We start from the raw sequence: 18,589 nt of genomic DNA on the forward strand, positions 1-18,589 counted from the left end.
AAAGACATTGCTAGAAATCCTTTAGAGGAGTGCTGTGTTCCAAAAAACCATCAGCACAGAAGAGGTCTGATCACCTAATTCTGGAGCCCTGAGTAGTGATTAGAAAAGAGAGGAAGGTGGGGAGGTGGAACTCTGGCTGGGCAGCTAGGCTTTGTCTAGAACTGTGATTCCAGATATCTTCATTAGGAGGAAGAAGACAAGAACAGGATTAGAGTGATTGGTCCAAGGAGGAGGCTACAACAAGATTCAGGAATGATGAAAGTTCTAGACTAGGGATTTGTAAAGGACACATTAAAGTAATGTCCACAGTGCTGGAGGTCAGGATCAGAGTGTGATTGGCCCATGACAACAAATAGGAAGGATGCTTGTGCCTGAGGCTAAAAGCAGTTAGTAGCTTCGAGGTGACAGGCACAGACATAGAAGGACCAGGAAGCTGAGGGTCATTCTATTTGGGTCATATGGATTAGTTCCCTTTGGAGTTATCATAAAATTAAGCCTTCTGTTTCCATGGGGATTCTTCACTGAAGATCATCTTTGCATGTGAGCAATTCTCAAATTCTCCTTTGGAGAGAGAGAGAGAGAGAGAGAGAGAGAGAGAGAGAGAGAGAGAGAGAGAGGTTTGTCTATAACATGAGACATTCTGTCTCTTGTTCAGCCAGGAGGAAGTGATGCCAGTGATTCACCAAAGTCTGAAATTTGGGTGAGAAGACACCAGGTCCTACAGCAAACAGGACACTCAGGCCTGTCCTTTTCTCTGTGTCTGTGAGTACTAAGATAGAGGCTTTATGTTTTTTGAAGGTTCCAAGGAATATCTCCTTGACATTGTGCAGCAGATTTTGGAAAGACCAAGAGTGGTACTCTGGGACAAGCCAGAGACTTGAGACAAGGAGACTGCAGAGAGGGTGGGCAATTTGGGAATGTTGACCACATGTGTGGAACCCAGCCTTTTTTCTAGTCTAGAATTTTGAATGGGGGGACATGCAAATAACCTTGCTACAGGTCTGATTTTATTTCTGTGGCTTTCTCAACAAAAGAACATGTTTCAGTTAATCCTATAAGGAGTCTGTAGCATGAGGGAAAGACTCCTGTTGGTGGGCTGACATGAAGTGGAAAGCGGGTTTCTGATGATGTAAGGTGTGGTCAGGTCTCAAGTGGGCCATACTTCATGAATGTAGAAATGTGTATGTAACCTTCAACCATTTGTCCAGGGCAGGTGGAGAACACAGAAAATCATAACTTCCAGAGCCATATAGGGGAGAGCTGTATTTCCCCTGTATCTTTCAGGGAGAGCTAGGGTTGGAGAGATGAGGACCTCAGGTGAATGGCTGTAAGAACTGGAAGGACAAGGGAAGGGCCAAGAAGGAAAAGGAGGGTCCCTGACAAGAATTACTCAAGGGAGAAAGGGCTCATCTTGGTTCACAGTTTCAGAAAGCTAAAGCCTACCCTTGCTAAGAAGATAGGAAACTAGGGAAGGACGGCATAGAAGTAGAAGTAGGAAGCTGGCTGATTTGCTTTAATACTCAGGAAGTAGAAAGAGGACAGAAAGGGGGATCCAGCAAGGCTCTCTTTCCTCATTCTTACATCCTCCCCAAACAGGGCCACCACCTTAGGGCCAAGTGTCCAAGTACATGAGCCTGTGAGGGACAGTTCACATCAACACCACAGCACTAACCACACTGTGCGTGTGCTGAGGAGAGGAGACGTGGGAGCCTAAATGAAGGCTGTGGTGAGCTCCTTTATAAAGAGCAGGGAGATAGGAGCACCACAGAAAGTTGGTGCCAAGGGGCCATAGCTGGCAAGACCTTTTACTCAGAAAAACAGAGAGAAAGAGATAAAACTGTAGGCAGTAGCTGTTGCACACACACTCTCAAAAACAGCAAGGATGGTGGTCCAACACCAATGGCAAGTGCCTCACTGGAATTGTCATCTACAGCACCATATGAAGTTTCTCCACCCTAATGATTCACCAGTCTTTGAGCCAACCTGGAAACATACCAGTTCTCCAGATTTTTCCAGAATCAATTTTTCAGAAATCATATTTCTTTGATTAAATCATGTGTGTAGCCAAAAAAAAAAAAAAAAAAAAAAAAAAACAAGTAAAAGAGTTCAGATAAGGCAACAGAGGTGTATTTGAAAATTAGTTGGGGTGGGGGGCAAAGACATCATTAGGGTATCAGCTCTGACAGCAGCAGGGCCGGAGCAAGAAGGGGTGGGTCAATTTAACAGAGAGAGGACTAAATCAGTCTTGTGTTCACTTGCTGGTACAGGTTACACACTTGTTTAAGCCAGTGGGGAAAGCTTGCTTACTCACAAGTGAGTGTACGAAGCATCTGGCTAACCACAGAGTAAAGATGAACTCCAGCCATTATCATAATGGCAGGTAGCATGTGCTGACTAACTGCTGTCAGACACTGAAACAAACACTTTCTATGAATTTTCTCAAGAGATCACTATTTTCCACCCCAACTCCTTGAGACAGTGTTTCCTTTTGGCACCTAGGCTCTCCTAGAACCCCTTGGACTTGTGGCTAACTCCATGCCACAGCCTAGCAGAGTGCAGGGACCATGAACGTGAGTCTCCACACTTGGCTCTAAGCGTCAGCATTGTATTGATCTCTTAATTCTTTTTTGCATTGGCGGAAACAGGTCCACATGGACTGTGTGGTAACAGGCCTGCCCACACAGACTGCACAGTTTATAGGCAGGGACACACCAGAAGACAGTGCTGAGCTAGTTTTTTTTGACCGATGTTGTCTGTCTATTCTCTTAGACCCCTGCGCCACTCCCTTTTCTAAAATAAAATTCAAAGTTAATGACACTTTACATATAAGCAGAAGGGTTTTGGATTGGTGAGAAGAGGCATAGATCAGCATTCATTTCTACTTTCTGGGAAGCAGATGGAAGAAAGAATGGTGGAAACTGAAAGCTCAGTTTTGAGAGAAAGAGCTATCATGTCCATGATAAAATGGCAACAGTGTGACTTTCCATCTGTATTGTCAATGATAAAATGGCAACAGTGTGACTATCCATGTGTATTGTCAATGATAAAATGGCAACAGTGTAACCTTCCATCTGTATTGTCAATGATAAAATGGAAACAGTGTGACAGTCCATGTGTATTGTCAATGATAAAATGGCAACAGTGTGACCATCCATGTATATTGAGCAGAGCTTCAGGCAGTAAGACAGGAACAATAAGGTAGAGTCAAATGCTATGAGGGAAAATCTATCTCCAGGTGTAGTGTGCACAGGCAAGGTTTGAGCTTTAGAGTCGGACAAGTAATTTTAAGTGAGGGATCACATGCTTGTGTCAAGCAATTTCTTTCTAATCACATGGACATTCTTCAAGTCTTCCTAAGAATTCCAAGGTCTAGGAAAGGTGTTATAGGAAAAAAATGGAAGAAATAAATTTTAAAAAATTGTTCAATTGAAGAAATTTCATTAAAATGTGACTTAGATATGTATTAGATAGTCATTTGTCTATAAAAAGTGAATTGTTGGCCATTAAAGCTCTAGGAAAGAAGCAAAGAGCAAAATGATAGGGTGAAAGACAAGTTGAAGAGTTCACAAAGAACAGGGGTTTTGTTAGAGAGAAAGAATGGAAATTGGAAAATATCCAACAAATTACAATGAGAACACATGAACAATATATCAGAGAGAGAAATGACAGCTACCAGTGACAGAGGATGAGGTCACCAGTGGAACTGAAGAGTGTGAAGAAGAGGGCCAGAGAGCATGGATAGAACATATATATATATGACAGAGACAGACAGACAAAGATGGAGAGAGAGGGAGTCAGACATATATACATATATACATACATTCATACATACATACAGGGAGAAAGAGACAGAGAGACAGAGACAGACAGACAGAAGGAGAGAGGAAGAGACAGAGAGACAGACAGAGAGGAAGGGAGTCAGACTGAAAGAGAGAGGGAGACAGAAAGACAGACAGAGAAGAGAAGAAATCATATATATAAGAAATCATACATACATACATACATACATACATACATACATGGAGAGACACACATAGATATCTCTCTCTCTCTCTCTCTCTCTCTATATATATATATATATATATATATATATAGAGAGAGAGAGAGAGAGAGAGAGAGAGAGAGACTGAGAGAGAGACAGAGAGAAAGACAGAGAGAGAGACAGGGACAGAGAAGGAGGGAAGAGAAGAGAAAGAGGAGGAGAGAGAAAGAGTGATAAAGGAACAGAGAAAGGAAGGAGAGAAGACTGGAAGGGAGGGAGATGGGAGGTGCATGGGCAGGAACAAGGGAAGGAAGACAGGAAGGGAGGGCACTTAGGACCTCAGGCATCATTGCTTATTATGGAAACTCATGGCTGGCTCTTCAGAGAAAAACTCCATTCTTCCCAGCCTGAGATCTGCTCCTTGGATGGTTCATCTTAGTAAATGGCCTCTCTTCATTTCACTGCTCATGGCAAAGACCTGGATGCAATTCCAGCTCCCTCCTCTCCCTCACAGGTACCTGCAGTCTGCCAGCTAAAGGCAGCCAGCTTAACCTTCTACCCAACTCCAAGCCTCATTGTGACAAATGTTTCTGAGCAGATCTAGTGTGTTTCCTGCTTCCTCCCCATCTGTTTTGGTTACATCAGCACCAGTGTGGTCCTGTTATGGTATCAGGCAGTTCAGTTCACATTTCCAGTGCACTGTTCTACCTGCCTCTAACTTCGCAGAACACAGAGTACATTATTACCACCAACACAAGGGCCCATGCATGCAGTTCAAGTCGTATGACAATCACAGTGATTGACAGAGAGTCTAACTACCTGCACAATATCCTATCATTGACTTTTCACCAGACACTATGTCTCCCTTGAGGTTTCTGGAACATTCCAAGAATTAGATCTCTGATGGCTAATCTTGATTGTCAACATCATTATGTCTAGAATCAACTAAAACCACAGGACTCTGGGCATGTTTGTAAGAGATTTTCTTGGTCAGATTATTTTAAGTGAGAATCCCCACACTAAACTGGGCCACATCTTCTGGTGGCAGCCTACATAAATGGAGGAGGAAGAAGGGAACTTCTGCTTTTTCACTATTTCCTCTCACTCCCACTGCAAGTTCATCTACCGTGTTGCTAAGGCACACTTTGCTGGTATTAGAACCCACTTCTTAAGGATTGCAACATAGTCTGAAGACCAGATGAGACATCTAGTCATCCTCCTGTAGACTGAACAACTAACTATTGGATTCTCTCTCAGGCTTTAGGTAGTAAGACAACCAGTATTAGACTAACCAGACTATACCATGTAAGCCACTCTAATAAATCCCCAAACTATGTGCATATTATATATTGTTTTATTATAATACATTCATATAATTCACAGCCATGGAAAGCAATTAAGACACTACTCCTAGTAGGACTTTAATGGTCAGTTCTGCATCTTTGCATATGTGAATGGCTCACCTCATTTCTTTCATGCCTTGGGTAAATTCCCAGCTCCTGATCTTCCCTGATAATGTTAAGTGCAGACTCCTTCCTATCTACCCACTCTTAGACATACTCAGACCTTTGTCTTTGGACATCCCAGATGATAGGGAGTCAATCTGTGGGCAGCTGGTGAGAGCATAGAATCCCCAGGGTCTGTCCTCTGCCTTCAGCAACCTCCTTTAGCTCCTGGGATGCTCACAGGGGATCAAGCTAGTCTCTGAGACTGTGACTTGAAGCAATTTCCTTCTATTATAAATGGGAAGTGTGCAAAGACTTGTTTAGCTGTGGGCCATGGGAAGCACAAATCACCAAGCCACTGAGCCCAGGTTTTTGAAGACTTTTAGATGAGATATCTCTTTTGAACAAAAGGCAGCACCAGGAGGTGAAATGCAATGTCCTATGCTTTGTATCTTCAGAACCAAGTTCAAGAATTTAAAATGGTTAGTTTTCAGCCAAGGTTGTTTAATTTCTCTGGTAGCTCCACTAAGCTGCTGGAGTCTACTTATAAGCCTCAGTCCAGGGACCAGCTGCTGCAGCCTTCTGCCCCAGGGCTGGGGCTGATTTATCTGTACTTGCTCTGCCATTTAAAAAAATTGATATATTTTTCTTTTTCTTTTTTTTCTTTTTTCTTTTTAGAGCTGAGGACTGAACCCAGGGCCTTGTGCTTGCTAGGCAAGCACTCTACCACTGAGCTAAATCCCCAACCCCGATATATTTTTATTTTATGTGTATGAGTGTTTATGAGTCTGTATGTCATCTGTGTGTGGTGCCCTCAGAGTAAGAAGAGGCATGAAGATTCAGATTGCCTGAAGTAGAGTTACATGTGGTTATGAGACATTTTGTGTGTGCTGGGAACTCACCTGCATCTTCTGGACAAGAACCCAGTGCTCTTAACCTTGGAGCCATCCCTCCAGCCCTGTGTTCCTGCCATATTTCAGGGCACTGGATTTTTGCTCCCTCCAACCCCCCCCCCACTAACATGCTATTTGAAACATATTCCATTATCAACATAATTTGTAATGTATCACCTTTATTGCTTCACTAAAATAATAATGCAAAACATTCTTCGATTAGATTGGAAACCAGTAAGAATCAGGTATAAAATGCAGCATCATTTTGGGCTCTAAGAAGCAGGGACTTCACACTAAGGAACTGTGTGCAAATGAATAAAAAGCTGGCAAACCGTCAATGTGTCTAAAAGCTATAAAAATTGTTTACTCTTTGAGTCTGCAATTCTACTTACAGAAAATAATCCCAGGGGAAAAATAAACACATCTACAACGATCAATGTAATGGAACACAGCATGACATTTTCTAAGAATAAAGAGCTGAAGAAAAGCAAAATACAGTGAAGTACCAGAGATGCCTGGAACCTAGTAAGATACCACACTGGCAGGGGAGCACACTGAAGTACAACATAGCTTGCTGATTCCTTTATGTTGGGTGTGAGCTGGCCAGTGGGGTAAGGGGATGTTAGCGTGGCTGAGTAATGATGCAGTTCTGCAAAGATCTTTAAGGGAGCACACCCAGGTCAGAGACCCTTCCTCTATGAGAATGTGGCAGTTGCTCCTAGCCTGGAATCCCTCCCTTGAGCATTAAAGAGGGTTAGGAAAAATGGCAGAACTCTCCTAAGGGTTTGGGGTTGGGGGCCTCTGGTAACTTAAGTGAATGATCAAGAGAGCTTCTCATTTGTGATGACATAGATATGACCAGAGGAAATCACGTCAAGCAAACACAGATGGACCGAGAGAGTGTCTTAAGACTTCATCGAGTTGTGGAATATAAAACAGCTGATTTAGTATAAAAGAAAGAAGAGTGCAAGCATCCGAGGCTTGGGAGGGAGGCTAGGGCAAGACTGGACAATGGGTTGCAGATGTGACTGGAAAGGAGAAGTACATTTGGCTTTCAGTTTCAGTGCCAGGCGACTCCATAGCAACAATCTACCATGTATTTCAGAGCAACTGGGAGAAAGAACTTTTGAATGTTCTCATTACAAAGAAAGAATGGGCAGTATGCCAGTTCCTCTAATATGACTATGACAATGCAGGCAAGTACAAAGAGCACATATTGTATGATACATGTGTGACATCACCCACCAATCAAAAGCAAAATGGGAATCTAGTGCTGAGATCTCTAACACAAGGGCAAGAGTAACCCTTATCTTTCTAAACATTTTTCTTCTCTCTCTCTTTTCATTCTTCAAGACATTTCTCCATTTAGCTCTGACTGTCTTAGAACTCACTGTAGACCAGGCTAGCCTTGAAACTCATTCTGTAGGTCATGCTAGCCTTGAATTCAGAAATATGACCTCCTCTGCCTCCCAAGTGTTGGGATTAATGGTGTGTACCACCACCTCCAGCCTGTAAACTTTATCTGAACTCTGGCAGTAATTAACCATCTCTGCTGATGTGTTAATAAAAACTCTACATAGGCATATCAAAAAGGCATATAAAACATCAAGATTTGGTGTCATAAAAAAGAGATCCATAACATACTGTTAACTGGAAAATCATGATTACAAGCCGGAGGTGATCAGATGTTAGAAATCATACCTGCACATCTGCTACTGGGAACTAGCCAGACAGCCCAGACTAAAAGTAACAGCAATCTTTTCCTGCTTTTTTAGTCATCTTGTTGTTTGTGAGGTATTTCACACTTTAAAGATTTGTTTTCATGGTTTCTTTTTTCATTCCAATAATCTGAATTTTCATATGAAATTTACAGAGGAAGAAGCTACTATGCTTTAATGTGAGTATCAGTGATGGAAAAAGATAAAATGTGGGTACCATCCTTAACAAATAGGGGCTATACAGAGTGTGTTCACAAACAGATAAGATGCATAGACAGATGAAGGAGCATCAAGTCTTGGAAAGTCCTCAAAGGGGGAGCAGAAATGTCAATTAACAAGAAACGAAATATTTTAAACATTATTAGTAATTTGAATATACAAGTTTTAATTTTCATTCTCAAGAGCATGATAATACAACAAGGAAGAAGATCTTATCTGTTGAAGAGAGAGACATACTCTTTGGGGGCAAAGTCCCCTCAGGTAAGACAGACTAAGAGTCTTCCATGGAGTCATGCTGGCTCACTGTTCAGAAGTTACCTGTAAGAAATAATTACTCATATGATCAATGAACTGGATGAGTCCTGTTGCAGGGGTGTTGACAAGGGCAAAAACCTGGAGACAGTGTTAGGGTGAAACAGAGAAGAAAGCATTGAGTGGCAACATTAAAGATAATTTTGATGGTAAACGTCACAGAAAATGTTCACGCTGTCAAATATGCTGTGGATAGGAGCTAAACTAAATTTATTCTATTTTAATATAATAGCACAACATGGGGCTTTAGATATGGCTTTAGATGAGTCTCGGGGAAGAGATTTGAAGGAAGTTTTTATCTTCAACAAGATGATTCCTACAGGTGGAGGAAGAGCGGCAGCAGAGATGTGTTCTTTTTCTTTTTAAAAATTAGTTTTCTTGCTCTCCTGGTCACTGTCTAAAGCCCCTTTACTCTCCCAGCCAATCTACACCAGGAAGATGCTTTGCCATCTATTATGGTTGCTTTCATAGGACAAAAATACTTCTATTGTAAAGGGAAAAACCTAGAATGCAAATTGTGGTTAAGTGAGCAGGGAAAAAAACCAGACACATGATGATTAACCACGATTGACACATCTTTACTGTTGAGGGAAGAGCGTGATTGATCAACGGATTGGTTCATCTCTCTCAGTAGATGCTCAGCTCTTAGTGATTGGATGAATGAATTAGTGAATGGACATAGAGATTCCATATTTGGAACAGACCTTGGGAAACTTGCCTGGAGAAGACAGGGTCATGAACTGAAATGGTTTTTTTTTTGTTTTTGATTTTTTTTTTTTTTTTTTTTTGGTGTCTAAATGGTATCACCATTGGCTTCCAAGTCATACACTGTAATTTAACAAATGCTCACCATGTAATCTACAAATGGGATGAGCCTCTCTTATCACTCTCTTGAGGAGGAGGCATGACATGTTAGTTGTGGAAGCAGGGATCTTAGTCACCACATCAGGACTGCTGTTGAAAGCAGCACCCTTGGGTGATCATACCTAGCACTCTACATTATCCAGATAATTCTAAAAAGTCAAATTATTTTAACTCTAGCCCCCTTAGAAGCACAAAGTGCCAGGTACTAAGGAATAATTCCTACCAGTGAATAATTCCAACACTGGTGCCTCCTTCCTTGTATTTGTGTTGACAGGAGTCCAACACAACCACAGTCAAAATATAGGCAGGAAGATAGTATTTCTCCAGGGGTTGAAATTGGTCATTCCACAGACATGTTAGGGGCACTTTCATGATTTGAATTATAAGTCCTGTGTGATCTGCTTAGGGTGAGGGAGGATGATATATCTACCTTCAAATATCTCCAAAAGGACAAACATTGTTGACAACGTACTGTATGTTTGGCACACAACAGACAGTTCAAGCAACTTCATACCTTTTGAGAATTTCCACACAATTGTAGGCACAGGATAACCCTCTGCAGAGCAATTGAGAATCACTGCTTTGCCATAGATCCCATCCTGGTCCCGGGGCTGTACCACGAACTTAGGGGGAACTGAAAAGAGAAATGTTGTCATTCAGACAGGACCACTGATTAAAGTTGTGATCTTATAAAACAATTATCTCTGTAAACCTTCAAGTAAGAAGAATGTTTTACATAAATACAAAGACAATAGCTATGTTTGCAGGACAAATGGGAGAAGCAGTTTAGGTGCTGGTGGGTCTTCTACATATTGGTTTTAGTGGAAATTTTGTTTTTTAGTAGGGAAATTGCCCTTTGATAAATACATGGGCATGTGGTACTCAACCTTGTCAGGAATTCACTCCATATAGAATAGAATCACAGCCAGTATGAAAAGAAAAGGTAAAATATATGTTGTTCTCCAAATTGTACTGATAAAGGGTGGTTAAGAACTGTTCAAGTTCTTGGTGAATTTCTTACAATAGAAGCTAAAAGTGCTGACAAGCACTCCCCGGAGGTAGCGAAGGGCGTGGCATGGTGATGACTTTGCCCTAGATTTCACCAGGACACACTTGCCACTCTTCATGATATGTCAGCACCAGGAAGGGCCAAAGTAGAATCACAGGGGCCGATTAACAGGAGGTGCCACAATCACTCTAGTGTACTCACAAAACCACAAGATTCAGACGCTGGTTGTATAGTGAATTCTGTGAGGTGCTTCCCTCATACAGATTACCCTTGGATAGATCCATCGAAAGCTATAGCAATTCAACTGTTCACTTACAGCATGCTGCTCTGTGTTAAACTACTAGTAGGATTTGAGTGTTAATGAACAGGTAACTGGTCTTCTAAAAATGGTGGCATCTGACAGTGGGCAAATCTTAGCGGATCTCAAGCAGACTGGGTTAACCATGGGTTGGACTCTCAATGGGATAGCCATGTGTCACTAAGCTTAAACATGCAACATACAGATGGTGCTCCCTTCCTTCCCACATCTGGTAAAATTAATCTTGCTTATTTTAGATTCTGAAGTTTCTAATGTTGAGAGACATGTATGGACCTTAGCGCTGCAGTCAGATGGGAATCCAGCTAGTTCATGACATTGACTGAGGAGGTATCTAGGATCTCACTGAAATAAGCAGCCTAGAAGCATGTTGAAATGGTACAAACTACAGTGAAGATAGGTTGGGCCAAGAAGTAACCAAGAATAAGGGGAATCTATCCAGGCTAGAGAACCAGCTTGAGATGGAACTCAGGCTGGTGTTTCCATTTTCTCATCCAGCTTTTTGTAGAACACATCAAACATGGAGAGGTAAGAGTGCTGAGTAAGAACACAGCACAGATGAACACCTCTCTAGTTCTGCTGATTTGTGCATGGGATCCCTGGAATTGGAATTACAGATAATTGTGATCTGTCATACTGGTGCTGGAAATTGAACCTTTGTCTTTTGGAAGATCAACCAATGTTCTTAGCTGCTCAGCCATCTCTCCACCTTCTGTTGTTAGCTTGCTTTTTTTTTTTTTTTTTAGATAAAGTCTTGCTATATAGCCCAAGTTGGCTCCAAACTTTTGACCTTCCTACTTCTGACTCCCAAATTGCAGGATAACAGGAGTTGCACCGTATGCACCAAAATGCTATCCCAAATTTTCTAATGAAGATGGTCAACAACCATCAGGGTAAATTCAAAATTTAAACATCATACTAGACTCACTGTCCATAATAAGAGGCAAATCTGCAGCTAATTCTGCCAAGAGGAAGAGCTACTGCTTTATTGGTGAGACACCCAGTTACACGGTCTCAGTTCAAAAACTCATTAAAGATGTCTATATGGGCTATTAACACATGGTAAGTATAATATAGTTATAGATGGAAATGGTCCCTTGATTGGTATAATAATCCTCCTAAGTTATTACTCAAGAATTTTTCAGATACTGGCAAGGGTATACTGTGGGTCCCCTAAGTAGTCTTTTCTTTCTTATAATAGAATCCCGTCTTCTATTCCCATATTGGTCCATGCTTTCATAAAATCCCAAGACACACATGAGCATGCTTCTGAATGTTTATGTCAAAGAGAATATCTAATGGCTCAGTTTTATCCACTATTCATATACAATGCTACTTGAGACAACATTGAAGAAAATACATATTACTGAGCACATAACTAAGCCACACCTCAACACTTCCCATCACATGGAGGATGGAAACCTCCTGGGTTTGAGGTGGAGTCTCAGGTTTTGCTTTCCTTATGAGCTTCCAAGTGACACTGAGGCTACCAGTCCAGATGTCATACTTTAATAATCATTGTTTTGAATGGCTCTTTAGAAAGCACCAGGTATGAAGGAACTGTAGCTGACCACAATGGCAGCTTACATACTAAAGCAACTTTTACTGCTTTCTGCTTTCTTTGATCTTAGTCTTTCCTCTTACTCTGAAATACAGGATTTACATCTCAACCAAGTGATTTGTGGCCAGTTCTTACTGCACCTCTTCTCTCAAGAAAAATAAATCTAGGTATGGTGAGGGTGAGGGTAATATTGTCTCAAATGGTCTTCACTTGTCATTTATATCTGGTGCCATTTCTGTTACCAGTGCCCAATTTGAATTTCTTCTCCACCCAGTGATGTGAAGGATGCTTGGAAAACCATCACGTGCTCTCACGGGGTCCTTGGCCATGTCCATATTCCTCCATTTCTTTGCAGGCTTTTAGCAACCTGCCACCCACCCTGTTCCTGCAGGCTTTTTTGAAATTATTCTAAAGCTCTCCCCATTCACTAGTTCTCAGGATGGTCTTGCTTGAGTCTTCACACTCCCCTCTATGCCTTTGTTTGGTGCATTCCTATTTGTCATTTCTTCTGCCTCAGCTGAAAGCTCATTCAACCGGGAACCTTTTCTGATGCCTCAGTGGAGACTGAGACCTTCTTCTCCAAATTATTTCCAAACCCCACTCCCCAAACCTTTGTTTCATTACAACTGCTAGGTATTGCTTGTCTAATTGCCCGTCTCCTATATCAGGTTCTGCGCTCTGTGAGAAGAGAATTCAGATGCAGGGACTTGGGTGTCATTTTGATCACATTCAGGACATTCACTATGTTTAAGGGACCTGGGGCCTCCTCCAGTAACCACACACTCCAGCCAAAACTTCATGTGATGAATTTCACCAATTGGATGTTTGGGTCCTTCATGAACAAAATGCCATCTTGAGTTCTGTAGCTAAGGGCTAAGGCCCCAGTTTGTGATGTGGATTTATCTCTGAAGTGACAGGATTTCTCTCTGACAGTGAGCAGGAAGAGTCTTAAGTTACTAGTTCCTTATAATCCCTGAAGTCATAGGGTAACTCCCACTGTGCCAGTTGTGCAGATGAGAAAGCCAAGCCTCAGAGAGGTCGGCCACGTTTCCAAGATCGCACAGATGGTGAGCATGCAGCAATGTGGGCCTGGTCAGCCTTCAGAAATTTCTAACATCACATTCCCACTTCTTTTTTCCTGAACTGGCTTACATATCAAGGTGGACGGAGCTCACCCCTCTGTGAAGTCTGTGGTCATATCGAGAACACCAATCTCCCTGTTATCAAGGCATGGTTTGCTCTTGTAATTAATAGCCTGTCACTCCCAGACTTCCAAACCACCCTCTCAGTGACAGGCAATTTCAAGACCTCTAAACCACCCATTCTATGTCAACATTTCCCAAGCTACATCTCAGATCAAGACTCTACAGCATATAAGAGAGGGAGGCACTGCTCAATCCCAGTGAGTGATTAAAGTAAGAGGCACAGAGCAATTTGTTGTGTTTTTGATACTTTCATGTGAGGTATTTCATCAATGCAATGTTTGGATCCTTCATGAACCAAGTGCCAGCTCGTGTCTTGTAGTTAATGGTGAAGACCCCAGTTTGCAATATGGATTTCTCTCTGAACAGTGACAGTGAGCAGGGAGAGTCTTAATTTCGCTTAAAAGTTACATTTCCATTTATTCAGAGCAAGCTGTAGCAAAAGCAGTTATTTAAAAGTTTCTAACTCAACTTGGACATTTACATTGAAAGCTGGAATTTTGAGCACAGCTCCACAGTTTCCAGACCTGGGGAAGTGACTGTGTGGTGTGATCCTGCGAGCACACCCTTCCTTAGTTATTTTGTATGAAGGACAGAGGGGATTGCATCAGAAAGACAGCTCAAACAACCACTGCAGAGGTGGGCTGGCTGCTCCCTTGGGGAGGTGTGTCCTCATGCCTTCCCACACCGACTTACATTTGCACACCACTGGTCACTAAGGGCAACAAAGAACCTTATGCAAATGACCCCACCCTGAGCCCTTCCTGCAGCCACCACCAGGTGTCTCTGCTTCTCCTGCTGTAGGCCTCTATGCTCCTCAGCTCAGTTCATTCTAGTGACTCATGCTAGTAATTGATTCCTTTGACCTTGAGACTTTTCTTAGGACCCACGACCTTGAGTTTGTGAAGCAAAGCCAACCCGGCCTCTGAGTTTCTGTACATATCTCAATCAGCACTTTCTTCCTTCTTCCATCTCGCTACCTCAGAACCAGGAGGATTTCCAAAACTCGGCTGTCTTTTTCTTGCTCTTATCCAATCACATTGCTGTTCTTTCTTGCTCTTATCCAATCACATTGCTGTTTGCTAAAACTTGAGGATCCCACCCTTGTTCCCATTAGGACTCAGTGCATGTAACCTTCCTTCCTTTTTCAACAAAGGGTCTGATGCTTGCCACAATGCTTGACCTGTCTCTATCTCTGTTCTACTGACCCAGCTGAGTTTCTGTCATCTCAGGGACTATTTTAGGGTCGGCTAGGTAAGTGTGCTAAGCACATGGTTGCTAACGGTAGAAGAAGGGAACAATGAAATAAAATTAGAAAATGTGTAGTCATTTGGAAAGGAGTATAAAGTGCCAGATGCACAAATATCTATGGTTGTTTTAAGGATTTATAGCTAAGAATCGGTTCTTTCCTCTCCAGAAAGTAAGACACAAAGACACTGAAAAAAAAATCACTGGGAAGTTTTTTTTTTTTTTTTTTTTTTTTTTTTTTTTTTTTTTTTTTTTTTTTTTTTTTTTTTTAAGAAAGACTGACATGATAAGAGAGAGTGCTGCATATACCACATTTTTTTGGTATGCTTTTTTTTTTTTCATTTTAGCCAATATCTTGATGAAATAATGAGAGAAAAAGCAGCCAGAAAGGACCCTGACATTAGTTACTTGCTGAGCTGTTATATATTATTTTTCCTCATCAGATTTTGTTTTTTCACCTACGTGCATGTGTATTTTGTCTGCATTCATAGTTACGGGCTGTGTGTATGCGGTGCCTATGGAGGCCAGAGGGGCATCAGAGCCTCTGGAGAAGGACTTACCAGTAGATGAGAGCCTGTGCATGGGTGCTGGGAAATGCACATGCATTTTCTGCAAGAGCAACCAGTTGTTAACTGCAGAGCCAGCCCTCCAGACCCAGTAGCCACTCAAGCTAGTTGAGTTGATCTGATTTGTTGATTTTATGACAGGACAATTACCTATCCTGAAATATGTATGACATAAATTCCCAAGCTGGTTAGTTTTATATTTTAATTCAATTTTAATCAGAATATTTTTGGGGGAAATATTTTTTCACTTAAAATATTTTTGATACTATAATATTATATCATTTCTCCCTTCCCTTTCCTCTAAACCCCTAAACATATATATATATATATATATATATATATATCAACTATATATCAACATATATATATATATATATATATATATATATATATATTCCTAATTATAACCTGCTCAGTCTATATAATGTTACTTATGTGTATGTCTTCAGGATTGACCATTTGGTATCAGGCAACCAGTTGATGTGCTTTTCTCTGGGGAGGATTATTCACCTCACTCCAGCATTCCTGTACTTCTTTGTGTATAGTTGAGGCTTCATGGGCTTTCCCTCATCCACTTGGGATGTCTACTGTTGACCTTGTTCAGCTCATGTTTAGGTTGTCATGTTGGTGAGACTTTATGGGTGTGCCTTATGACATTACTAGGTTGGACAGTGGAAGCTGGAATGTCTAATCCCTGTACCCACTTCCTCCTCTTCACAGGGCCTGTGGAACTTTCACTGCCTTGTTATTAGGCAAACATGTGTGTTGTGGTTTGATTATAAAATGTCACTCAGGAGCTATGTGCTTGGACACTGGAATCTCAGCTGTGGGTGCTGTTTTAGGATGTTGTGGGGACTTTAGAGAAGGGGACAAGGCTGGTAAAGGGGTATTACTAGGAAATGGGTCTTGAGTATCATTCCCCTTCCTCTATAGTTCAGCCAAACCTTCACACAACAACTAGTGTGATAATTAAAACCAATGACTGTCAAAGCTTCCTGTTATATATGCAAATGTAACACATATAAATACATACATATAAAAAAGAGTTAAAATATAGTTATGCTATCACAAGACAACAATGTCCCTGCTATCACTAATAAACAAAAATCACAGTACCAGAAACAAGTTATCTCTTTTGGAGTTGTTGGCCAGTGAGGTTCTACAAACCTACAAACATTATAGGCCTGTTATTGGTTGCCCTCCAGAACTTGACAGTAAGACTTTATTACTGAAGACACCAAATATTTGAATCATAGACTATGGAGATATCAATCTGGTATGGGTCTGGAAGCTTCACCTTTAGTGGCTAGCATTCATTGTGCTAAAAGCACTATAAATCGTACCACAGGGGAAAAGCAATCGTCAACTTACCCAGCTATGAATCCTGTGAGCTATAATAATGACTGGCAGACACACCAGCTGGCTTAAACATTGTGGGAGCAACCAATTTTTTATGATTTTATGATTGGACCTAAAGCTCACCCCACAAGATGAAACCCATACCTGGCATCGTTATTGGGTTAACTGGGGACATAATATTAAACTGGTTCCTAATGACTAATCATTATATCTACAGATCTCTGCACCTCTCAACTCCCAGCAGAGAAGCTTAATCACTTGTGGGTCTCTGTGTTGATCTATTTGCGGTATATGGTGATTGACATAGAGACCTTCCACTCATCAAGGTTCATAGAACAAGAAACAAAAGTCTTCTTAGCTCTTATTGGGACATCTATATAATAGCCCCTCCCCTCAAGGCTGAGGATAATCGTGGAAGGGGGGCAGAAAGACAGTAAGAGCCATAGGAAGTAGGTGAACATGAGGAAACAATGTCCTCTGGACATAACAGGGCAGCTACACATATTAACTCACAGTGACTGTGACAGCATTCAGGAGACCCATGTAGGCATAAACAAGAACAAAAAAAAGTAGCATGGAGAAGGGAGGTGGGCATGAAGTTCCACTCATAGCTGGGGAGTTACTAGCAATTGATCACTACTAAGAGAGGAACAGTCAGTTTCCTTGAAGAGTTGGTTCCTAGCAAGTTGACTACCCTATAGTGGAAGGCCACATATCTAAGAATCTCTGGGGAGCACAAATTAGAACTGAAGGATGTTTTTTAAAAAATGCACAAATCTGTGTGGGCAGGGAAGGGGTGGGTAGGTCTTGGAGGGAAGAGGTAGATAAGGCATTTACAATGAGAACATTGTACAGAGTTCTCAAATAACTATTTCAAAACAAAAAGGCAAATCAGTGTATGTCAGCACCCCAGTTAGTCTCTGGGCAAGAAGGAGAAAGACTTGGAAAATAATCACATGGTCAAAACCCAGGGCATCAACAGACTACATGTCAAAGTCAACCTGTAAGCTTCATGAAGGGCTGAGATCTGATCCTTCTCTTAAATGGCTGATAACAGTATGGGCTGCTGTCTGGAAGCTAGGCCTTCTTTACAAGTCCCTGTGACATTGTGAAGTTTGGTGAAATTTGAGAATCACTCATCAATGATTTTGGAGAAAAATTTAATACTTTCCTACAGATATGGAAGATAGATCTATTTCTGAGGTTGGCCATTTAATGGGTCTAGGTTAAAACCAGAACCACACTCATGTGACCTTTAATGTCCTGGGGTGCTCTGTGGTGCAGTTCACTTGGCATTCTGCCCCCAATCACCTTGTTATCTCTGAATTTTCCCTTCATAGTATCTGGTTTGTGCAGCTTGTTCTATCCTCAAAGCTCTGTCACCAAGCTGGTGATGCACCATATACTCATCAAGAGATAATTTTTGAAGAACAAGTCCATGGTTAATGAGGTTATATTCTACCCTGTAACTTAAAGAGGGAGTTCAGTTCTACTTCAGCTGACCTTGATCTTAGCCAAAACAATGCCAGTTGCTGTTTTTACAATCTCAAGTAACAACTATAAATAAATAAATAAATAAATAAATAAATAAATAAATATCCAGCATGTTCTTTTTTGTATCTACTGTTTTTATTTCCTGACCTCGATCCTTCAGAATAGATTATATTGAAGACAGTCTAGGCACTGCTATGCCCTTCATAAACAATGGCAGTTCTGCTTGGAGGAAGAATTGGAAAGCAGAGACAAAGGGGGCGGGGGTTCTATTTTCATTTACCTTTTTAAACATAGGGGAAAAGGAGGGGCTTCCTAGTTCTCATGGTCATGTGTATCTTTTCATTTTTAATAAAGATCCACTTCCTTGCTACTTGCTCATTGTTTTTGCTTTATTTATTTTC

The 18,589-nt window shown here is 41.3% G+C and overlaps 1 protein-coding gene across 4 annotated transcripts in view; it reads right to left on the reverse strand.

The window, feature by feature from the left end:
- Dscam (DS cell adhesion molecule) overlaps positions 1 to 18,589 on the reverse strand; it is a 559,889-nt gene that overhangs the window by 193,029 nt on the left and 348,271 nt on the right. For all 4 annotated transcript variants that reach the window (XM_076943217.1, XM_076943216.1, XM_076943218.1 and 1 more), the window contains exon 10: positions 9,948 to 10,067. In XM_076943217.1, the coding sequence (XP_076799332.1) occupies positions 9,948 to 10,067 (120 nt within the window). The remainder of the gene's footprint in view (positions 1 to 9,947; positions 10,068 to 18,589) is intronic.

Source organism: Arvicanthis niloticus, chromosome 12, assembly GCF_011762505.2.
Source record: "Arvicanthis niloticus isolate mArvNil1 chromosome 12, mArvNil1.pat.X, whole genome shotgun sequence".
Classification (NCBI taxonomy): Eukaryota; Metazoa; Chordata; class Mammalia; order Rodentia; family Muridae; genus Arvicanthis; species Arvicanthis niloticus.